At 35.9% G+C, this 25,724-nt stretch overlaps 1 protein-coding gene across 2 annotated transcripts in view; it reads left to right on the forward strand.

The window, feature by feature from the left end:
* The window catches only part of FOCAD (focadhesin), a 312,742-nt gene that overhangs the window by 139,375 nt on the left and 147,643 nt on the right, over window positions 1–25,724 (forward strand). For both annotated transcript variants that reach the window (XM_072841513.1, XM_072841514.1), the window contains exons 12-15: window positions 3,466–3,570; window positions 3,982–4,083; window positions 4,603–4,733; window positions 6,419–6,545. In XM_072841513.1, coding sequence (XP_072697614.1) covers window positions 3,466–3,570; window positions 3,982–4,083; window positions 4,603–4,733; window positions 6,419–6,545 — 465 coding nt within the window. The remainder of the gene's footprint in view (window positions 1–3,465; window positions 3,571–3,981; window positions 4,084–4,602; window positions 4,734–6,418; window positions 6,546–25,724) is intronic.

Below are 25,724 nucleotides of genomic sequence, written 5' to 3' on the forward strand. Positions count from 1 at the left end.
ATCCCTCCCATCATTCTAAATCAGTTGTTTATCATTGGCTTGAGTTCTATTGGAACGAGGGATGCAAAGGAATAGAATTTTCTGAAACCAAGAAATCTTGAGACTGAATTATAAGGCACTTTATCCAACTTATTTTAGATTTAAAGACAGAGCCTTCATTCTCTTTCTGTCTCCAGAGAGTAGAATGCTCAAGCAGAGGATTCAAGAGCTTATAATTACATCTCAAGTAATTCAATCCCTACACATATGTTATTTCATTAGAAAAATTACTTTATGCAAAAAAATATTTTCCACACACATATATATCTGTATTTGTGTTTTTCTAATTAAATAACACCTATTTTGTTTTTTCCATTGACTTTTGAGGCTTTAATTTGGGATGTAATACCCATGGAACTGTATTAAGATTGTTTACAGTAAAACTTTCCCATTAGGTTTTTTCATTTCTGAACTCACCAGAAAAAAAGAAATACCCATACATACTTCTTTAAGTCTGAGGCTTGTAAAAAAACTATACTCTTCAACATAAATAGAGCACTTTATTTCTTTTCTGACAATCTAATTAAAACAGTTGTTTAAAACCCTTACAGTTAAATACACTATTTTATAAAATGTCAGTAAATGTACTGATTGCCTTCCCAGAACTAAGAATCTGTCAAAGTGTCTTAGTAGAAATCGTACCAGAAGGGGTAATTGAGACTTGTGCAATGCAATCTAAGATAACCTTTTGTTTTTAATTAAAATGGGGAATAAGAAGCCAATTCAAAAATTTGTCTCCGTTCATTTGCTCAAGGTACTGTGATGGAACTTCTGTTCTAAATAGAGTCCCAGCAGTTGTTAAAAACATCAATTCTGGCTGTGTCTTGTGAGTCTATAGCCATTACACGTGTGGCTCCAAACGTTGCCATGATATATCATGGTCAAGCTCATTAATGAATTAATGTTTAACTGCTACATTTTGGTTAGTACGTTAGTAGAGGATTTTTTCCTTCTGGAAAGTGAATTAAAGTAAATGTCTTCCTAAGCTTAGAAGGAGCAGGCTTTCTAAAATTATAGCAGATAGAGGAAATTTAACATTCTGGACAACAAAAGTGTGAAATGCACTGGAAGGAAAATAAAATTTTTTTGGTGCTACATCGTGTTATCAATAGGCTCATAGTAAGTATTCACTTATTTTGAAATGAACTTTTAAAAATAGCTTTATTAATGTATAATTCATATGCTTTATGCTATATACATGCTGTATATTCATCCATTCAAAGTGTACAATTCAGTGACTTTTAGTATATTCAAAGAGTTGTGCAAACATCATTACAAATAATTTGAGAATATTTTCATCAACCCCAAAAGAAACTTTGTACCCATTAGCAGTCACTCCTGAATTCCCTCTACACCTCTCCGATCTTAAGCAATTACTTTCTGTCTCTGTAGATTTATCTATTCTGGACATTTCATGTAAATGGAATCATATAATTTGTGGTCTTTTGTGACTGGTTTCTTTCACCTGACATGATGTTTGCATGGTTTGTCCATGTTAATTCCCTTTCCTTTATATGGCTGAATAATATTGCCATTGTATGGCTATACTACATTTTATTTATCAGTTCATCAATTGATAGATATTCGGGTTGATTCTGCTGTGTGGCTATTGTGAATTATGTTGCTCTGAACATTGACGTATGAGTTTTTTGTGTGGATATGTTTTCATTTCTCTTGGGTAGATACCTAGAAGTACAATTGTGAGATCATATGGGAATTTTGTTCAACCATTTGATAAACTGCCGGACTGTTTTTTGAAGGGGTTGCACCATTTTATATTCCTTCCAGGAGTGTATGATGGTCCCATTTTCTCCATATCCTTGCCTACACTTGCTATTGTCTTTCTTTTTTTATTATAGATCCTTTTGGATTTAAGCGATATGTTATTCTGATTTTGATTTGCAATTATGTCATGGCTAATGATGGTTGAATATCCCCATCTTTATAGCCATTTATTTATCTTCTTTGGATCCTTTGATCTTTACAGTTGGGTTATTTATCCTTTTATTTTGCATTATAAGAATTCTTTATATATTCTGGATACAGATCTCTCTCTCTCTCTCTCTCTCTTTTTTTTTTACAGATTTTATTTATTTATTCATGAGTGACACAGAGAGAGAGAGGCAGAGACATAGGCAGAGAGAGAAGCAGGCCTCGTGCACCGAGCCCAGTGGGGGACTCGATCCTGAGATTCCAGGATCATGCCCTGGGCTGAAGGCAGATGCTCAACTGCTCAGCCACCCAGGCGTCCCACAAATCTCTTATTAGATGATTTGTGAAAAATATTCCCCCATTCTGTGGGTTGTCTTTTCATTTCTTTGTAGCATCCTTTGAAAGACAAGTACTTTTAATTTGATGAAATGTATTTTTTTCTTTTGTTGCGCTTGCTTTTGGCTTCTTATCTAAGAAGGCTTTGCCTAAGGCCACAAAGATTAACTACTGTATTTTCTTTAAGAGTTTGATAGTATTAGCCCTGCCAATTAGGTCTAAAATTTATTTTGAGTTCATTTCTATGTGTGTGTGAGGAAAGGGCCCAAATTCATTCTTCTTATGTGGATATCTAGTTGTTGAAATCCAGCACCATTTTTTAAGAAGACTCTTGGCATATTTATAAAAAAATCAATAGAACATGAACGTAAGGATTTATTCTTAGATTCTGAGTTCTATTTCATTGATCTGTATTTTTAGTTGTTAATGCAGGAACTAACTCTTGATTACTGTAGCTTTGTAGTAAAGTTTGAATTTGAAAATCTCAAACTTTGTTCTTTTTCAAGATTATTTTGGTTATTTGGGTTCTTGATTTTCCACGTGAGTTTTAGAACCAATTTTTCAATTTTAACAAGTAAGCCAGCTAGAATTTTGATGGGATTGTGTTGAATCTATAGATTTATTTGGAAAATATTACTTCTTCACGATACTAGGTTTTTTGATCCATAAGTAAATTGCTCTTCTCCCTTTATTGTGTTATGCATAGGGATAGAAGTGGACATCTGGAGAGATATTTTTGTCCATTAACCACTCTCTTATAGTACAACAAATTTTACTTATTTCATACTGGAATAACACATTTTACTATACAATTATTTTATTGTTTATATATCCTTAGTGTTACCTTTTCATTAAAACTGGAAACTTCTTTGGGGTAGGATATTTTTTAGCTACTTTTGTATTGCTGGGAGTTAATGTCATACTTGCTTAAGAAAAACATTTTTGATTGGTATTTGGCAGGTTATTATAAAAGAGAGAAAATATTAGTGTTACTATGAAATTATTACTGACAAGAAATAGCTAATATTTTTTTAAGTCTTCAAAGTTACATATATTTCCTATTATTTTCTCCTTTTGGAGAAAAACGAAATAATGATTGCATGAGAGATTGATTTCTTTTACAAGGCATAATGAAGACATTTTTAAAATTCATTTTAGGTACCCAATCTGATTCCAGTTTTGATGTTCAAGTTGGGAAGACCACTGGAACCTGTATTATATAATGACATCTTGTATACTTTACCCTCACTTGGTGTCCATAAGGTTTGTATATTAACCAGTTTACTTGGGAATGAAAAGAGAGTGAGGCAAGAATAATACATTGAATTTTGTTTGGTATTATGAAATTTCAAGCCCTTAATTTTGCCGTGAACACTACTTCCCTTGTTGGGCCAGAACAACATTATTATTATTATAGTATTTAAGAATTATTTGAAATCATTTAATAGCAAAGTTTTCCCACTGGCTGTTATCCGAGATTAGGTCTTAGACTACCAGGATTGCTAGATAGTCCCTCCTCAGAACTATCCCCCACCTCTGTAAAGATAGGTAATATTGTAGTTAGCTTCCATTTTTGTCTTTATTCTATAAGAAGAGATTTTTACATTCTTTTGATAACCTTGGGAGTACCTACATTTACATTTGTGCAACCAACATTTCTTCAATATTGTCTAGGTGTGTATAGGACAAATTCTACGAGTGATCCAACTTCTTGGAACCACTCCACAACTAAGAGCTGTCACTCTACGCTTGTTGACATCTTTGTGGGAAAAGCAGGTAAGCTCAGATACACACATGTGTATTAAACACATTCCTTTCACCAAAGCAGATTAGTTTTGTCAGTGTGTGACAGTGCTTTGATATAGTAGTGTTAAGGAGTAGCATCGGTGATTGCATTGAGAAATTTTGGTTTAGTGTGATGCTTTTGATCTGTAATGCAGTCAGTTGTGATTGACTTTCAAAGAGAAATTGAGAATAGAAAAAACTTATTTCCTTAATTCTGGAATTTATTTCTCCATCTGCATGGAAAAAGCAATAGAAATATGATTACACGTGATTAGATCCTTTGTAATTAGGGTGAGACTCAGCCACCTTTTTCTTGTCTTATGAAATGAACAGTACATGGGTCTGTAAGAAAATCCCCAGCAATCACAAAAGCATTCTTTTCTGCTGATTAGAAAAAATGCAATATAATTAGTGATGCAAATGTGAAATTTGGAGGTAAAAATTCTATGTAAAATGATTATTCAACTCAAGTTATGAAATTACCTTTTTTTTATGAAATTGCCTTCTTAGGATCGTGTATATCCTGAACTGCAGCGTTTCATGGCCATGTCTGATGTGCCCTCTCTGTCTGTGGGCAAGGAAGTCCAGTGGGAAAAACTCATTGCCAAAGCAGCATCGATCAGAGACATATGTAAGCAGAGGTAAGATGTGCTTCATGCTTAGGAATGTGTATCATGTTATTCTTTTGCTCTAATTTTTTTTTTATTGCAAACAAGAAAGTAGGAAAGATAGGCAGAGGATGTTTGAGTAAGAATAAATTAATTCTCACTTCCAGTTTTCTGATTATAAAACTTGGTCACATTGAATAATAACTTTTATAAGGAAGCATGTCCTTTTATTTTAGATCTAGCCTTGTATATAAATTTATAGGAAATTTGTATTCTTTCTTGGCTACTAATTTAATATTATAATAAAAAATGTGATACTATGTTTTCTATTTTTTTGTTGTTGTTTTTTTTTCTATTTTTTTGTTGTACAGATCTTTGAAACCTAAGCAATGGACTATAGTCAAACTATTCTTTCTTATATTTTCCCTATGTTATACCTGATTTTTATCAGGAATTTTAATAGGGAAGGCCTTATTTTGTGACTCATTGCATGGAATTAATTACCAGGAATTATTACAGGGATGACCAGATCTTGAATCCCCATGTATGCTCTAGAGTTGAGGAAGACACGAAAAGTATTAGGGAAGTGACTCTGCTGTTGTCAATTAGGGATTAATCCTGAAGCTGGTAACGTAGATGATTCTTGTTTCAAAGCTAGGATCAGGATGTATCAAAACCTTAGCAGGTCTGCCTCCTTTCTAAGCTTCAGCCTTTTAACAATGCAAATATAACCTCACTCTGTAAGTCACACACATGTAACCCAAGACCTGAGAGTGGATGCTTTGGAAGTACTGGCATGGAAAAAATTTTAAAGATGAAGGATTATTAGCCAACATTTTGATTTTACCTGCTTAAAGCTGAGGTTTAGGAGGAGTTAAATATCAGATTGAGTTAAAGTCTTTTGAATTCAGTGTTCCACCTCAAGATCTGCCAAAATTTTCCAGTTTTGCAAAAATGATTTCTGTTTGCCAGACAGTGAAACAGTAGAATCCAGCCAGGCAATTTCATCAGTTGGTATTTTGTTAGAGAAAACTATTATGTCACTGAGGGTTGTAAGGAAAGCCAAGGGTGGACCTGAGCATTTCTTTGAGAACTTAAAATCATTCTGGGGATAGCACATTACATGTGGAATAGAGAGGAGAGGAAGAGGAGGAGTGAGTGAATCCAGCATAGTGCCTGGCATGAGATGAGTGTTTAGTCATTTATAATTCATATCATTACTTTTATCATCATGATCATCATCATCACTGGCATCGTTATTGTGATAGGGGTAACTACCATAGTATCACTACTGTAATAAATTATCTTCTGATCTCCAATCCCTGCTTTTGTAGTCAGTGGCTGATACCAGAGCAACCGGCAGGCAGGCATAGCTCTATACTTACTGATAATCTCAATGAGGCAAGTGAGTTCTTCCCACTATTATTACAGTCTTGAATTTTTGTCAATGCAGACAATAGGATTTACAGTTTAGGTAGAAGATTTGTTAGCAAGGGTCCTCTTTCTTGAATAATATTTCCTTATCAAAAATGAATCTTATGGCATGGTAGGAATGATGATGATGCAAATCTTTGAAGAAAATGTACATCAGTATTGGAGGGTCAACATTTAGTGGGCATGAGGGTAAAGCAATGTGCTAATGCTTTTTGTTTAGGCTAGAGTCCTGGGAGTGGTGGTGTGTTCCTTGGCTTGAATCTTGTTTCTGACATTGCTTATAGGCCCTATCAGCATGGTGCAGATATGTTGGCAGCCGTTTCCCAGGTGTTGAATGAATGCACCAAACCTGATCAAGCTACTCCCGCAGCCTTGGTCCTCCAAGGCCTCCACGCGCTCTGCCAAGCGGAGGTAGGCTTTTTAAAGTTGTTCTGGGGACACCTAGGTGGCTCAGTGGTTGAACATCTGCCTTCAGGTCAGGGCATGATCCTGGAGTCCTGGGATTGAGTCGCACATCGGGCTTCCTGGATGGAGCCTGCTTCTCCCTCTGCCTGTGTCTCTGCCTCTCTCTCTCTCTGTTTGGTCTCTCATGAATAAATAAATAAAATCTTTAAAAAATAATAAAAATAAAAGTTGTTCAGGATCATTTTGAAGAAAAATGTTGTTTGAGCCATAGTAGTTAAAAGGATGTAAGTTTAGATTCAATTAATTGCATGTTTGAGTATTCATTCCCAGAGATTTTAGCTTGGGAAGTGAAGCAAGATCTTCTATTTTCCAAATTCTTTCTAGAGAGGAGTCTTGAAGCATCTGGACCTGTGGATGTTCTCTAGAGGATAAGGAAAACCACTCTACATTTTTCCTTTATTCTCATTTATTTTTTTTTAACAGAGAAGGCAAAATTAGGCTCCAAGAACTCTTCAGTAGATTGGCTTCTTAATTTTGTGATTAGAGAGCCTTAGACGCAGAGGAGGTGAAGAGATTGGCATAAACTTGTGGCAGTTTCATAGCCAGCAAAAATTGTTGTTGGCTTTAAGACTGACAAAGGATCTGTTCTTTCCTAGTGATCAGTTTGGGGAGGATGGATTGATGTTACACTCGAGCCTCTACACATTTTCTGAACTTTAGACCGCTTCCCAAATTACAACCCAGCAGAGAGAATCTTAACTATTTTGAGGAAATCTGATAATTTTGTTAAAGATCATTTATCAACCCAACCAAAGTTTTTGACACAGTGAAACAGACTTACACAATTGTAGTCTTTTCGCGAAGGAGACTAAGTGGAATTTTCTTAGCTTACGGCAATTACGGTTGATACGATAATGAATATAATGATATAATGCAGGCAGTGACCGTACTAGCAATTATAAGCTCATGTTCTTGTGCTAAGTATTTTCTGTTTATGCTCCTCATTAATTCTGCAATATAAGGATTATAACACCATTTTATAGATGAGGGAAATAGAACTTTGAAGGGGGTTATTTACTCAGGGTCTTGGTATGAGGCTAACCTACTGTTCTTTTGGGTAAACACTTGTTTGCTTAGAGATGAGCATCGTCACTGTTTAGGAACCAGTGTGCTGAGGGCAATGCTTTTAGACCATGGGCCCAGTGGTTGACAAAGTTGTTAGGGTTTCATAGCAGAGGGCTGTTATAGCAGGGGACACCTACACATAACCAAGGACTTTTGTTTTTTATTGCTTTAGTTAGTCATCTGGAATTAGGAAGTGTCACTTTAATAATTATCTTGCCTTCATGATAAATAATTCTAAACCTTATTTTGAAATGAGTTTTTAATAGAAGCTTTGTGAGTAGAGAGAGTTCTATACTTTCACCTCCAAGCAGTGATCATGGTTACCATTTTGGAGTATTTCCTTTTGGTTATTTTTTTCCAAACAGACATCAAGTTCTTTCCAAAATTAACTTTTTCCCTCTAACAAATGGTCATTTTGTCTTACTGTGTCTATAATTCCATTGTGTTCTCCACCCATCCCCTGCTATTACTACACGGCTCTGTTGTCTATAGATGCTTATTAACTCATAAGAAATTCTCAGTGTCTGGTGCTAATTTTTCTCATTCCATTTCTATAAGTTATCATTAACTGTAGTTAGTACTGGAGATAGGAAAAATGTAGCCTGATGTAGTAGGAAAAATCTTTGTTTTGGGGCATTTGTGGGACTGTCCCTGAGACTTACCAGTTATTAGCTTCCTGTCCTTTGGTTAGTTTACCTAACCTCTGAGCCTCTAGTTCTTCATATGAAAATAAAAGATTACTCAAGAAAAAAAAAATGTCTGCCCACATAGGTGCTCTTTAAATGTTGAGCTTGCTCCTGAAAAATTGATACACAGTTGGAGATAGTGCCATCAAGGAGGTTTCAAGTAATTTTTTGCTTTTAATCTTTTCCCTAAAGCTTACATTATATAGGACAGTGACTTAATTTCTTCCTACAGATGATATCCTGTCCTTTCAGTTCTAAAGCTCTCGTTACTTCTTTCAACACTTAAAGGAGACAATTTAGGATTGTTGAAATCTATCCCCCCCCCAATCCAAACCACTACCCAAAGTATTTTACTAAATATCTAAATCCATTCAGGTTGCTGTAATACAACATAATATAAACTGGGTAGATTATTAACAAACACTTCTCATGGTCTGGAGGTTGGTAAGATTGAGCTCAAGTTGCTGGTATATTCAGTGTCTGGTGAACCTTGACAGTAGTAATATATCTTTGTGTTTTGTTTAAGCCTTTCCAAGCTTTTTTTGTATGTGTTCATTATTTGTGAAGCTGCTGCTGTTCTGTCCTGTGATGTGTGTTAAAGTTGCAAAATATACTCTATTTGGAGGCTCTTGCCAGGCCACATTTACTAATTTTGAGCTAATCTTGTTTTTCTTTTTTTTGCTAGCATGCTATCCACAGAAACCAGCATGCATTTTGTGAGGCCACTTATTCTGTCTTCTAATTGATATCATGTGTGAAGCAATTGATGGTTGCCAAGAGTTTCAAGAATGAAAATATTCAGCATAGTTATAAATCTATTTCCCAGTAGCATTTGGTAGTAATTTGTCTATCCACTGCTCTTTAGATTCTTGACTGTCAAATATAATTAAGAATATAGAAAGGCAAAAACAATGAAATTTTAAAAACTATTAAGGAAAGAGTAAAATTGAGTTAACTGTGTCTTTTAGAAAATACTTTTGGAAGACCATCCCAAATTGGATTTCATTGGGCTTTCCCAACTTTGCATTTTGCATAATAAGTAGATATCTTTTTCTTAAAATTGACCCTGGACTCCTCAGTTTAGAGTCACAGTTATGAAATTCATGTTCCTGGAGGGTCAGATTAAGCCTGCAATTCCTACTCCTTAATCGTTTATGATGGTCTCCAATGAGAGATTGAAAGGATGAATTCCACCTCAATACCAACTGTATGAAGGTGAAGATCATCCTTCTACTATGAGTTTCTTATTTTGTGTTTTACCAAACCCAAAACGTAAGGGGAAGTTCTAGGAATCTTGGTTAACCTTAAAGACAAGAATGTAGTTTCCATTTTGGAACTAGAAAAGAAACTTATTGTTTCCTTAGCATTATTGGTATATTGATTCAGGACCTCAAACCTTTTTTTTTTTTCTTTTTTTTTTTTTATGGTTGAACTACTTTTTTACAAGTTGCAGCTAATATTTCTGGGATACCTAATATGAATTTGGATACTTTGTGAGACTGGGGTTCATTTATATTGAAGAAATAGTGGCTCTGGCAATTAAAAGTAACTTTCTAAGGTCACATGACTCATAAATGAAAGAGAAGGAAAACAGAGCCAAGACTCTCTCCAAGTCTGACTTTCTTTTATTTTGATGCTCCCCTCCTTTGAAAAATAAGAGCATTGAAAAAAGTACTTTTCTTTATCTTCAGGGTGAGGGTTTGCCATTTTCAAAGGAAAATTAATATTCTTGCATTATCTTTTCCATATTTTTTCCATCCAGCTTTCTCATCACTTTTGGCCATATTTCATCCCCATTTATCTTAATTTTCTTCTTCCTTTTTTAATTATTTGAGAGAAAGAAAGCTTGAACATGCAAGTGAGAGAGAAGGGCAGAGGTAGAGGGAGAGAGAGAATCTCAGGCAGACTCCTTGCTAAGTACAGAGCCTTCTGTGGGGTTTGATCTTATGACCCTGAGAACATGATTGAGCTGAAATCAAGAGTTGGTTGCTTAACCCACTGAGCCACCCTGGCACTGCATTTCTTTTTGACTTAATACAAAGTTATGTCTCTGTGAAGCAATATTCTCTCACTTTAAAAATAAATTTTATTAAACTATCATTCACATACTATTCATTTCATCTATTTAAATGTTTATAATTTGATAGATTTTAGTATATGTTCAGCATGTACAGTCATCACTACAGTCAGTTTTAGAATATTTCACCACCTCCACAAAGAACCCCTATACCCTTTAGCTGTCACTTGCCAGCCGGTCACATCTGCTCTAGCTCTAGGCTCTAGGCAACCATGAGTCTACTTTCCCTCTCTATGGATTTGCCTATTCTGAACAGTTTATATAAATGGAATCATACAATATTTTGTTTTTTTATGACTGGCTTCTTTTACTTAACAAGTTTTCAAGGTTCATCAGTGTTGTATCATGTATCAGTACAGTACCTCACTTCTTTTTATGATCACATAATATTCTGTACAGCAATTTGACATTTTATCCATTTATCAGTTAGCATTTAGTTTTTTTTCCCTTTTTTGTCTATTATGAATAATGCTGCTATGAGCATTTGTGTACAGATTTTGGCATAGACATATATCTTCATTTTGGGGAGGTATATGCCTAGGAATGGAATTGGTAGGTCACATGCTTGCTCTTTGTTTAACCATTGAAGAAACTGCCAGACTGTTTTCCAAAAAGGCTGTGCTATTTTGCATTCCCACCAGCAGCATATGAAGATTCTAATTTCTACTCATCCTCAGCAACACTTCTTAGCTGTCTTTATTTTTCTCTTTTCTAACTGTAGCCATCATAGTGAGTATGAAGTGGTATCTCATAAGGCTTTGATTTGCATTTCCCTGATGAGTAATGATATTGAGCATCTTTTCTTCTTGTGTTTCTTGGCCACTTATATATTTTTTTGGAGAAATGTCTATTCTGATCTTTAGAACATTCTCTTCTTCCTAGCTTTTAACTTGCCCTGTCAGCCAAGTTACATTTTGTTCCTATAGGAATGATTAGTAAAACAAGTTTTTTTCTCATTTTCAAAGTAAGGGAGACTGGGAAATTGTGAGCCTTTTTTATGGGCCTTTTACTACAAAGAGAACTTATCAAACCATATGAAATATCAGATAAAGACATGTATGTTTCATACTCTGCTTTCTCTTCAGATCAAATAAATCTTTTGCCTTTTACTAAAGAAATAAAGACACGTATGTTCCATTTTACCACTTTGTCTACATATTACATTTTTCTTTATTTTTAATGAAATTAGCAGAATGTTTTCATTTAAGTTCATGGAAAACTATTAGAGATGTTTTAATAATAGTATTAGTAAGCATATGTTCATTTACGGAGTGTTTTCTATATGGTAATTGTTATATATTACAATCATTATATTTATTATCTCATTTAATCTTACTAAAAGAAGCCCTCTATGTGAAAGGGACTATTTTCTCCTGGAAGGCAAACAGTTCAGTAATTGCCCAAGGTTGTATAGCTAACATGGTAGAGTCAGGATTCAAACACAGGTCTTGCTGAATTCAAAGTCTGTCTTAATCACTGTTAAAAAAAAAAAACACAACCCAGGTTTGTTGAGAGATAATTCACAAATGACCACTGTGTGTTTTTGTTAGTCACATTTGTGTTCAGTTGACCTAGTTATGGGGTGATATTATTGGAGAAATCTTTATGTGAACATGATATTTGGACTCATTTCTCACACTTCCATTTCTCTTCTATTTCCTTTGTGATTGGTTTGCTGCATGAGATTTTATATAATTTAAGCTTTGCATAAAAATCCTAATGAAAAACATGTTTTGAGCTAGTCTAGATTAATTTTTAGTGTTTTTACTAAAAACTAGATTTAAATTTAGGTTTAAATCTAGATTAAAAATTAGATTTCATAACTTAAAGATATGTTGAATGTTTTTATATCACTTTTAAAGACATTTAGTTTTTATGGCATCACATTTACTTTTTTTTTTACATTTACTTTGAATAATGAAAAAAATAATATCCCTCATCAACTTTTCACAAAAGCATTTTCATTTTGTTTATATTCTTTTCCATTTTGTTTTTTTACATGTATATTTTATTTCTATCTTCTCTTTTTATTATTATTATTTTTTTTTATCTTCTCTTTTTACTTTACACTTTGCTAAAAATATTTTTGATGTTGCCATATATTTTAATGACTTAATTACATTCCATTGAGTAAAAGTATCATAAGTAATCAAATAATTTTTCTTAAAAATTTCTTAAAATTAAAAAAAAATTATTTATTTTAGAGAGAGAGAGTGAAAGAGAGAGCAAAGGAGGAACAGAGGGAGAAGGACAAGCAGACTCTGAACTGAGCACATAACCCGACTCGGGGCTAGATCTTACAACCCTGAGATCATGACCTGAGCTGAAACCAAAAATTGGTTGTTCAACCAACTAGGCACTCCACAAATAATTCATTATTATTATTTGTTAATTCTTGAGAGACACAGAAAGAGAGAGAGAGAGAGGCAGAGACACAGGCAGAGGGAGAAGCAGGCTCCATGCAGGGAGCCCGACGTGGGACTTGATCCCGGGCCTCCAGGATCAGGCCCTGGGCTGAAGGCGGCACTAAACCGCTGAGCCACCGGGGCTGCCCCAAATAATTCATTTTTGATTGGATTTTAAGTTCCTTCCCACTTTTCTCTATTTATTTATTTTTAGAAGGATTTATTATTTTAGAGAGAGGGAAAGGAAAAAAAGAAACTCCCAAGCAGACCCCTGCCGAGCATGGAGCCTGACATGGGGCTCAATCCCTGAGATCATGACCTGAGCCACCCAGGCACCCCCCGAGCCCCACTTTTCTCTCTTTATAATTAGTAGTCTGAGAAATAGTTACCTATGTAAAGCTTTACTTTTCTTTTGGATTATTTTCTTAGAATAAGTATTTTAGAGTTTTAAGGATATTTTTATGATTTTTAAAAAATAATTAAGGTGTTTTTGTAGTAATGTTCATTCTGTTGCCCATGCTTACCTGAGCATGAGAGAGATGTGGAATGTAGCTATTTGTATCCAAATTTCTGGCAGTATTATTTGTTACTAGGGAGAACAGTTCACCTTGTGTCACTAAGTCATTAACTTCTTGGTAGTGTTTCTTGTTATGATCACTGTGCTTGCTATAAGGAGCCGTAACTCCTTATGTCCCCAAATTACAAGCTGTCATAAGGGAAAGGAAAGATCTAAATTGTTTCCTCATAGTGAATTTGCCCCATGTGGGTTAAGATTCAGGGCTTTGGAGAATTATTAATAAAGGAGGCAGGGTGGTGATTTAATTTAAGTTTTAAGTAGAAGTTTTAAAAAGCTAACTATATTTTTAATTTTTATTTGCATTAAAATTTTTTTAAAATTTTTATTTATTTATTCATGAGAGACACACAGAGAGGCAGAGACACAGACAGAGGGAGAAGCAGGTTCCCTGCAAGGATCCTGTTGCAGGACTCTGTCTCTGGACCCGGCATCACGCCTTGAGCCAAAGGCAGATGTTCAACCACTGAGCCACCCAGGCGTCCCTTATTTTTGTTTCTTAAAGATTTTATTTATTTATTTGAGAGAGAGAGAGCATGCACAAGAGAGGGGAGAGGCAGAAGGAGAGGGAGAAGCAGGCTCTCTGCTGAGCATGGAGCTGAACACTGGGCTCAATCTCAGGACCTTGAGATCATGACTTGAGCCAAAGGCAGATACTTAATGGACTGAGCCCCCAGGTACCCCTTAATTAGTTTTATTTTTAAATCGTTTGTGTATTGTTATTATAAGTGCTTTGAAAGTTCATCTTGTTTGCTTGAGATCATATTAAATCCAAACTTCAGCTTTTTTTGGTTAGCTTTTTTTTTATGTTTTAAAAATGTCACTGTTTTGCTTTATAGATTTATGGGTTTAAGTGTAAAAGAGATCCTACTTATCTCATAATCCCAAACAGTTTGTTGCTCATTTCAGAAAATGTTCAAGTAGAAAAGGCTGGTGACCTTTCAAAAGGATTCTACCAAGTTGTCATTTATTCATCTTCTGAAGAGTAGAGGTGGGGAGGAGAGCAGGTGGCATGGCTGCCCCCTCGGACCCTGTGGCCACTGCCATAGCAGACAGTAGGCAAGGATTCCTTGGGCAGGAAACAATAAGCACTAACCTTAAAATAAAAATATTGACTGTTTATTTTAATTTTTTAAAAGATTTTATTTATTCATGAGACACACACACACACACGCAGAGGCAGAGACACAGGCAGAGGGAGAAGCAGGCTTCCTGTGGGGAGCCTCATGCAGGACTTGGTCCTGGACCCTGGGATCACGCCCTGAGCCCAAGGCAGACGCCAACCACTGAGCCATCCAGGCGTCCCAAATACTGATGGTTTAGTCCAGGACGTGCAAGGCTTTCTGGATATAAAGGTGTATGAGACAATTTTGACCTTAGGAATTCACAGTCTAGTAGAGGAGAACACTGTGTTAAGTACACTAAATGTATTTGAAATTTAGAAATAAGGGAGAGGAGAAATAGATGATAGCAAAAGAATCCTCTAAACCGCATAGCAGCAGCAAGTTCAGTGGCAGAGGGAAAGAATCTGGGTATAGAAGAGAGAGGCTCTGTGGCTCACTGTAGTTCTGTTTTTTTTTCTTGTTTTACAAAGAAAGCTGTCTTGTAAACAGCCCTAATGAGATATAATTCACCAATTTATGGTTTAGAATTCAGTGGGTTTTTGAATATTTACAGAGTTGTGCATCCATCTGCACAGTCAATTTTAGAACATTTCATTACCCCAAAAAGAAATCCCATACCCCCCACACCTTGTCTCCCAGCTTTAGGAAGCCACTAATCTATTTTCTTTCTCTATAGATTTGCTTGTTGTGGACATTTCATGTAAAAGGAGCCATATAATATGTGGCCTTTTGTGACTGGCTTTTCATTAAATAGTGTTTTCAAGGTTCATCTCTGCTGTAGCGTGTATCCATACATTATTTTTTTTAATAGCTGGGTAATACTGCATTGTATGGCTATACCACATTTTATTTATCCATCCATTTGGTGATGGTCATTTGTTTTTACCCCACATTTTAGCTATAATGAATAATGCTGCTATGAACATTCATGTACAAGGTCTTTTTTTTTTTTAAAGATTTTAAAAATTTATTTATGAGAGAGTGTATGAAATGGGGGAAGGGTCAGAGGGAGATGGAGAAGCAGACTTCCCACTAAGCAGTGGAGCCCATTGCAGGGCTCCATCTCCGGACCCCAGGATCATTACCTGAGCCAAAAAAGGCTGATGCCTAACTGACTGAGCCACCTAGACACCCCCTCATGTACAAGGTCTTGTGTGGACATATGTTTCATTTTTCTTAAGTATATATCTAAGAGTCGAATTGCTGGGTCATGTAGCTCTATGTTTAGCTGTTTGATTGATGGCCAGACTGTTGTCCAAAGGAGCTGTACTGTTTTACCAACATACATCTTTCTTCTCCTCTCTCCAAATAGTGCAGATACTCCTAGGTAGGCCCGGCCACTGAAGCATTATTAGTTGTTAACTGCATTCTTATGAAATGTATATGATATAGACAGTCATTTAAGAATAAGAATATGGTCATATATATTCGGTCATATAGGAGGGTTGCTAGGGAAGGTTGCTGTCCTGGCCAGTTGTTTCTAACTTTCTATGGGGCATTGCTGCCCTGTTACTCAAAATGATTTCATCTGCTTTCAGGAAATTGCCAACCTTTGTCTTAATAGGTATCATCTTTGACCAGTGATTAATAACAATACTGAATGGTGTAATGTTTATCATACTAAAGATGTCTGTATTCATAAAAATCAACATTTTTATAAATCAGTTTGAAAACTTTTATGACCTATTTTGTTTATCATAGGATTAATATTTTAAATTCTGATATTAATGATAAATGAAAGTAAATATATCTACTATTCCTTGATGAGACAGAAATATCTTGCAGCACCTGGCTTGATTGTCCACATGGCTATGACCACTTGGTGCTAAGTAGCACTTAGCAGCTTCCTTTAGACGAGTGTGTACTCTAATTTTCTATGGTTCCTTTTGCTTCTAGATTCACATTACCTGCCTGGCTTGCAAGTGTGTCCTTTATTTTAATCACAAATAATTTCATATAAGTCATCTCAGTTTATCTTTGTTACAACTCTCCCTTCATCTGTCCAAATCACTCTTCGAAAAGGAAGCTGTTATATAATTTGCTAGCAAACATTAAAGAAGTTCAACAGTGTCGGTCCAAGGGAAACATATAAACCACTGCAATCACTAAAATTAAAAAGACTGTCAATACCAAATATCAGAGAAGGTATGAATATTCCTATGTTACTGTCAGGAATATAAAGTTTAAGACTACTGTGGCAAAGTATTTGGCAGTTTTTTTTTTTTTTTTTTTAAGATTTTACTTATTTACTTGAGAGAGAGAGAGAGAGAGAGAATATGAGCAGGAGGAAGGGCAGAGGGAGAGGCAGACTCTCCGCTCACCATGGAACCCAACATGGGCCTCGATCCCAGGACCCTGGGATCATGACCTGAGCTGACATCAGACACTTTACCCAACTGAGCCACCCAGGTGCCCCTGCAGTTTCTTTGTAAAGATGAACATACACCTACTTTATGATCTGGCATTTCAACTTCTAGGTATTCACCTGAGTAAATAAAAACATGTCCACAGAAAGACTTGTACAGGAATATTCAGTTAAGCTTTGTTAATAGTTACATATTTGGAAAGAGCCCAAGTGTTCATCAGCTGGTCAATGGGTGAACAGATTGTGGTGTATTTGTACAGTGCAATGCTATCCAGCAATAAAAAGGAGTACATCACTGCTACTTGCGACAACGTGGATGAATCGTAAGAATATGCTCCTTGAATGAAACCAGTCACAAAAAAAAAAAAAAAGAAAGAAACCAGTCACAAGAAGTTGAGACGTATCATTTTTATGAAACTCAGAAATAGGCAAAATTAATCTATGGGAACAGAAGTCAGCATAGTAGTTTAATTGGGGTGAAGAGGAGGGAGGATAGAGTAGAAAGAGACCTTGGCAAATTCCTGGACTGCGGTCTGTATCTGCACCGGTAATACCATAGCTGTTAGCTACATGTGACTAGTAAGCACTAGATCTATGGCTGATTCCAATTATGATGTGCTGTGAATGTAAAGTGTAGGCAGATCGAAGCCTTATAAAAAATATAAGATACCACTTTGATAATATTTTTAAAGTCAATTACAGGTTGAAATGGTAGTATTTTGGGTATATTGGGTTAAATAAAATATACTTAAGTTAATTTCATCTGTCTCCTTTTTAAAATGTGATTACTGGAAAATTTAAAATTGAATATGTGAGTCACATTGTATTTCCGTGGTCTGTCCATCTTGATCAGGGTGGTGGTTGCAACAGTGTGTACATATGTCAGAATTCATTGAACTATAAGATTAAAGATGTGTACTTTCAGCAGTATGTTATTATACTTTAATAAAACAGATCTATAAAAGATATATTTTTCATGCTAGTTACCATATTTAGCATTCAGCATCCATAGTATCCTATATTAAAGTTCACAATAACCTTATAACGTAGGTGATATTTGCTGATGGGCCTAGGGAGTTTGAGTAACACCCAAAATGACATAGAAATTTTTGGTAAATGGAATTTAAATGCCTTATGGTTTGACTATAATTCTTAGGCTTTTCCCATTGGATCATGTTGCTTTAGCAATGATGATAAAAGTGTGAGTATATACTTTGGGACAGTGTGTTCTGTGACTAAAGCCATTTATTTCTAAACCTATTCTCTGGGAGGTGGTGGATGAATCATAACATTTTTGAAAGATAATTCTGTAAGTGCATAAGAATCTAGTAGCGTTGCTCCTGAGATTTCAAGGAGCCAGACAACTCCTAGTCGAAACAAACTGCCTGCATCTGGAGGGGACACAGCTCCGCTGTACGCAGGAATGGAAATCAATACATTGCCCTGAAAAGGAGCGCTCATTCACTTTCCACATTTTCTCTCTCGAGTCTTGAGTTGGGACTGTGAGGCAGTGCTGGCCCTCTGTTTTCTTAATCAGCTGTGAGTCTGTTGTAGCAAAAATTAATAGGCGTTGCAGGATCATGAAGAAAAGCTCTTTCATCTTGCCCAGCTCCAAGAGGGTGTTGTATTTTCAAAGCAGAGTATTGTACAATTGAGCAATAGATAAGGAGAGGAGGGGCCTTTCCTGGGGATTCTTGACCGCTGGAAGAGTTCACTTCAGGCCATTTGTCACAGCAGTGATTTTCCCGGAAATACCCTATGCCAAGGTTATGTTTTGGCTATTTATCCTCTTTTATTGATTTATTTTCTGAAATCACAGGGGAAGGTGGTTGTCCTGTCCTCTCTTCATCATCCCAGCTCTTTGTCTAGCGGCTCCTTCGGAGCACCATGGGGTGGGAATGATTTTCAATGGGACGCAGCAGGTTTGAAAGGTTTTAGAGAGTGAGTGTGGTACAGAAATGGCCAATAGAAATCCTGGATTTTGTTGAAGCATTTTTCAGCGTGATAAATATAATTTAATATGGAAATGTGATCCATTGTCCCCCGGCAGGTTTTCTCAGCTGTGTACAGTAAGGATTCTGTCGCCTACTGTGGATTCGGTATTTATTACACTCTGGAACCTCCTTTGTTGTTCAGAGGTTTTGTTTGTGGGGACATTTAAAGGTGGATTGCCTGTTCAACCTTGCAGAGGGGTTGATTAAGTTTAATTTGCTATGCATTAGGGAAGGAATTTGCTGGTCTTTTTGAACTGAGCTCTACGTTATTTGTAGTTGGAGCATGTTTTTTGATGCCTTCAGTTCTTTCTGGGCATGAAAACGCTTTTTGTACATTTGTTGAATCTATTTCCATGCTGAGCTTTTTATATACAGCACAATGACCCCTTGCACTTGCAGTTGTAGTTTGGCCTTATTTTTAACTTTAAAAGGACAGCAGGAACTTGCCTTTTATTAAACATTTGTGGGATATTATAACATTTACTTTGTTACTCTGTAGGTAGATTTTTCAATATGGTTTTTCATTTTCAAAATAAAATTTTCACCATGTGATTTTTGTACTGAGGAATATGGTTTGGCACACAGACACCATGTGAAATGTGTGGGAAAATAAAAATATTGTTTTTTTCTCTAATTAGAAAAGACTTAAGATTCCTACTATTTAATTGGCTGTTTTTATTTTTTTTTTAAAGGAGTACTTGGAGGTCATGTCAAATTGTGGACTATATCAAAACTTATAATAGGAAATTTTAAATTTGATGTCTTGAAATTTTACCATTTCCTATTTTTTGCTTTTTTTTCTCTTTTTTTAGTAAGTTTTAAATTTTCATTCCAGGATAGTGAACATACAGTGTTACATAAGTTGCAGGTGTATGGTATAGTGATTCAACAATTCTCTCCATACTCGTGCTCCTCTTAAGTGTACTCTTCTGTCCCCATTACCTATTTCCCCCACTCCCCAAGCCCTTCCCTCATTTATGCTTTTATACTTCAGTCCCCTTTCCTCTGCTGTCTGCCCTTTGCCATATCCAGATTTCCTGTGATCTTTTTAAGATACGTTGAATAATTTATAATCTCAACTTTTGAAGTTAGAACATTTAGGAGCTCCTATTGCCCCCAATAACATTATCTTAATCCCATTTTCTGTTGATTCTGTGTTTCAAGAATATGGTAGGAAAGATTTTCCCTCTTGAATTGGACTCATCCTCATAATGAGGATTATGAACTGATGTGAGTAGTCTATAAGCGAACATGAACGTTCTTCAGGGTATCCAGCCGTGAGTTTCCGGCTCTCAGTCACAAACCCAGGGCATTCTTTAAAAGATCAAACAAGTTGGATACTGAGAGGGTTTCAATGATGCCAGTTAACATCAGAAGAACTGGAGTTGGTGGTTGCAAATTGTGCTTATCTGAATAAATGCCACTGAGCTGGAAATAATGACATGACTAAAATGATGCTGATTGTTGCCATTCTACCATTCCCGTGAATAAAATTTATTAGTTTAAGCTTATACAAGGGGTGGGTTTTTCTTTGGGGGGTAAATGGGGGCATGGAGTGTAAAGGGGGAATTACTGAATCATGGTAGCAGACTAAATGGCATTAATGTTTGGAAAGCTTTATGGATTTTGAGATCTTATTGAAAGCCTTATTTGGGTACCTTCCAAGAATTTAAAAGGTTTAAGTCAAGAAAGATTTTATTCATTATACACCCTTAAGTGACCCAGAATTAAACTTTTATCAAAATGGCATTGTCATCTGTGGACTTAAGCTCATCTCTGTGCCATATAAATGTATTGCTGAGAAACAGAAGTATCTCATCCTTTCATTGCCTAAGATAAAATATCACTAAGAGGCTCATTTCTGGAAACACTGTAGTGTTCACCTTGACAGCATGACAAAAATCATATGTTAGTGAAAGGCAGTTTACTTGCTTCGGAAATATTTGGGATTAAGACAGGAAGAATTTGATAAGTCTCCACCTAGTTACAAAAATACTGAGAATACCTCTTTAACATGCATGTAAATCCAGAAGGAATATTTAAAGGAGATTAATATATGCACTCTGTTTTAATTCTTTAAGTTTGGGAGACTTTTTATCATTTATCCGTAAAGGATTTTGTTAGTCTGTGAACAGTACTATTATTTGGATGTCATTCTAAAGTTCTTGTCATGTTTTGAGTGTACATTACTTTTAGGGTTTACATGATTTCTTATGATAGATCCTGTGGTCTTGTTTTTGAGCTTTAGGAAAACTTAGGCCGAATTTTTCTCAATAGCAAAGTGGAATGTATTGCCCTGGGTTCTAATTCAGCATTAATGGGTAAGATATTCTCAGAGGTACCATTCTTTCTGCTTCAGAGCCATACTACCTTGCCTCTACTTCTGTAAATGGTCATTTGAGCAATCAATTAGCTTACTTAAAAAAATTGACATGAAATGACTTTGATCTGAAATGGCCAAAATACAGGTCAAATAAAAGAATGTCATTGACTTTGTTTTGTTATGTTATACTTAAATCTTCCATTGGAGTGTACTTTCTTTTCTTTCACTTGTTTGGCTTAGCTACTGTATCCAAGTTACAGACTTCACAGAAAGATAAACAGTGGTAGTTTTTAATGTTTAGGGTAGGGTCTTAAATAGTTGTGGAAAGCTTGTGCTATTAAATCAGAATCTCTAGAGATGAAATCTAGGCTTTTTTTCTTTTTTTTTTTTTTTTAAAGAGTTCCCCAGTGACTTTGATGTGCAGTGAAGTTTGGGACCAATGTCAAGAACAGTGGGCTCTAAAGTGAATTATGTGTAAGCCCACCCATGAGGTATAGAAAAGAGACATTATGGTGTCTCGTTTCTTTTTTCTTTTCTCTTTTCTTTTCTTTCTTTTTTCTTTTCTTTTCAGATTTTATTCATTTATCTATGAGAGACACAGGGAGAGAGGCAGAGACACAGGCAGAGGGAGAAGCAGGCTCTCCGTGGGGAGCCCAATGTGGGACTCGATCCCAGGACCCCAGGATCACGCCCTGAGCCAAAAGCAGACGGTCAACCACTGAGCCACGCAGGCATCCCTATGGTGTTTCTTACATACCTTTTATCTGAAAAAGAGAGAAATGAAGCTTTAATAAATTTAATATATATTAATGGTTTCTTATACTTCCATCAGATGATCAGGTGTTACCTGGTACAGTAGCCAGGTATTCTAAAGGAAGAGTGAGAGTTCCATGATGAACACTGGTTGTAGAATCATCTCTCCCCTATTAGAGTATGGCAGTTCATTACAGTTCATGCACATCAGTTAAATGAATTTATAGGAGATATACATGCATGCATGCATATATACATATGTATGCAGTTGTCATTTTGCATACATGTGTGCGTGGGATGTGTGCATGTCTATATATATACATGTATATATATCCTACATATAGACGTATATATATGTATATGTATATACATATATATAGACACACACACACATATATATAGTGTGTCATTTAATTAGACATGATTCTGGATATGGATTGTCGAGAAGTTTATTTGAAGGAAAAAAGTTTATCTGAAGCACTGTTAACCTTGACTTTATGGAATTTCTTGATTCCTTCATGTTATGCCTAAGCACAATTACACCCAGATCATTTGCCTTTTTTTGAACCATGTAATATCTATGTTTTTCTAACAACAGTGTCTTTTGAAGAAAATAATGGTTTTACTAAGATACTCACATATCATAAATTTCACTGTTAAAGGGTGTAATTCAGTGATTTTTAATGTACTCACAGTTGTGTGTCAATCACCATTGTCAAATTCCAGAAAGTTTTAAAATCATTCTTGTGGTAGGCTGAATAATGGCTCTAAAGATATTCAGGTCCTAATCTCTGGAGCCTATGAATGTAATTGCATATGATGAAAGGGGACTTTGAATATCTGATTGAGTTAAAGTTCTTGAGATGGTTAGATTATCCTGGATTATCTGCATGGTGACTTAAATGTAATCACTCCTGTCCCCATAAGGAGGCAAGGAGAAAGAATGTGATGTGACACCTGAAGCAGAAGGACAAAAGGTGATGTGATATGAAGAAAGGCATCACAAACCAAAGAACGCAGGCAGCTTCCAAAAACTAGAACAGGAAAGGAAATAGCTTCTCTGGAGCCTCCAGAAGGAACCTTGATTTTTAGCCTTGTAAGACTCATTTGAAGTCTGGAAGTGTAAGAGAGTAAGTTTGTGTCTTTTTAGGCCACTGCTCCTATAGTAATTTGTTACAGCAGCCATAGGAAATGAATACAATTTCCAAAGGAAACTGTGCCCATTGGCAGTCACTCTCAATTCCCTGTGGGAGAAGCACAGTCCCTGGTAACCACTTCTTGTCTTTATAGATTTGCATATTCTGGACTTTTTACATAAATGGAATCATGCAGTATATAGCCTTTTATGTCTGGCTTTTTTCACTTAGCACAATATTTTCAAGGTTCACCAAAACTTCACTCCTTTTTAATGGCTGAATACTATTCCATTATAATGGCTACAGCACATTTTATTAAATCCATTCATCAGATGATGGACATTTGTATGATTTCTACTATGTGGCTATTATGAATACTGCTCTGAGCATTCGTACACATGTTTTTGCACAGACTTATGTTTTCAGTTTTCTTGATATGTATATTGGAATGGAATTTCTGGGTCATATGATAACTCTTTAATTTTTCATGGCATTGCCAAAGTATTTTTCCAGGTGGTTGTACCATTTTACGTTCTTCTCAGTAATGTATAAGGGTTTCCATTTTTCCACATGCTCACCGACATTTGTTATTCTCTTTTTTATTGTAGTCGTCCTATGGGATATGAAGTATCTTACTGTGGTTTTAATTGCAGTTTCTTACCAATTTATGGTTTTGAGCATCTTTTCATGTGCTTGTTAGCAGATTATGTTATTTTTTTTTAAAGATTTTATTTATTTATTCATGACAGACACACACACAGAGAAAGAGGCAGAGACACAGGCAGAGGGAGAAGCAGGCTTCATGAAGGGAGCCTGACGTGGGACTCAATCCGATCCTAGGTCTCCAGGATCACACCCCAGGCTGAAGGTGGCGCTAAACCACTGGGCCACTGGGGCTGCCCAGATTATATTATTTACAGTATTTTATACTGAGATTGGGGGCTATCTCCAAGAACTATATATTACATAGAGATACAAAAGTTATTGAATTTAAAGATGTTTTACATTTTTCTTTTATTAAGGACAATTGTTTCCAATTTTCTTGCTTTGCCTAGTATTTTTCTTCTTATAGTTCATGTATATATCAATAAATATACATATATGCTGGTGCACGATTTTTTTTTACCAGTATAGATGTACAAACAATCATGTTTATAGGTTACTGGATTAGACGTTGCTCCTGCGTAACACATGCTAAGATGTCTTTCAAAGGTGTCATCACAAGCCATCTATATAAAGAGGTCTATTAAGAGGATCGTTTTCTCAGATTTTTTTTTGTTGTATGATATAGCAGTGCTTTGCAGGATGGTACGTAACTGGCTTAGTCAGTATGGTACGTGACTGGCTTAGTCAGTAGAACGAGTTACTCTTGATCTTGGGGTTGTGAGTTTGAGCCCTACACTGGAGGTAGAGATGACTTAAAAAAAAAAGCTTTAAAAAATTGATGCTTTTAAGGAGTAAGGATTTGACTCTAAAGAAACTAGGCTATTATCATTCACTTAGAGAAATTAAATGAGTAATTTAGGAGCAGATAGCATTATGTAATAACCACAAAGATAAGGAAAACAACCCTTTCATTTATTGAGTGCTTGTTGTAGTCAAGGAACAACACTAGGTATAACATACATTATCTTGTTTAATTAATTACAACATCTCTGTGAGTTTGGTGGTCTTGTCCCTATTTTATATGTGAATATAAAATAGCTCTAAGACCCATAGGGTGTAAGTAATTTCCCCAAGGGCACGGAGCTAAGAAGAGGCAGCGTTGGGATTTAAATGCAAGGCTAATCCCTTGCCTTTTATTCAATATCATATCATATAATGTAATTCCTGTCACTTCTCTTCCCATCCTCCACCCCACACTCCCTCCCACCCCAGTGGTGGGGGAGATGTAGCCTACTGCCACTTGATAAATAAAAGTGCTGAAGAAGAATGGCTTAGAGATTTAGTGAGCAAGAGCATTTCCATTTACCACTGGAAACTCAAGAACTACTTGGAATTGGCTAAGGTTTAGAACCAGCAGTTGCAGAACAGTATTACAGAGGGACTTGATTCCAGTTATAAGTGAAATGCTTCCTTGAGTCAAGCAAGACAACTTGCTTTCTGAGCCAACCCAACGGAGGAAAGAATACACTGACTGTTTTTATTTATATTTCTTCATTCATGTTCAACTAAAATTTGTGTGCCTGCTGTGCACCAGGTACTGTGAAATGCCCGAGATAGAGACTTAGTTCTTACCCCTCGGGAGGCTCTCATTCTATGTTGGGAGCCCGGAGCAAATGGACATTTAACTATTCATGGTACATCTCCCTATTTGCAGTTGTGAGAAGTTCTACAAAAAAGGATTATAAATTGCTTTGGAATAAGTTGTGAATTTCAGGTAATCTCATAGTGCTAGTAAAACTTCTGTTATTAGTGCGATCTTTCCTAGTTAATAACTAAGTGAAATGACTATGACTAGTTTCTGTTTTTCCTTCCTTTATGAAATTTCCTTATCCCTAAGGTTTGTGTCTTTCTCTCTTTGCCCCAAACATCCCTTTCTGTTTGAGCATTATAGCTGACTGTAAATATTTGCTTCCCATGTTTGTGCTCCTGTGAGCTACATTGGGGATGTAATAAGCTC

Source organism: Canis lupus, chromosome 10, assembly GCF_048164855.1.
Source record: "Canis lupus baileyi chromosome 10, mCanLup2.hap1, whole genome shotgun sequence".
Lineage (NCBI taxonomy): Eukaryota > Metazoa > Chordata > Mammalia > Carnivora > Canidae > Canis > Canis lupus.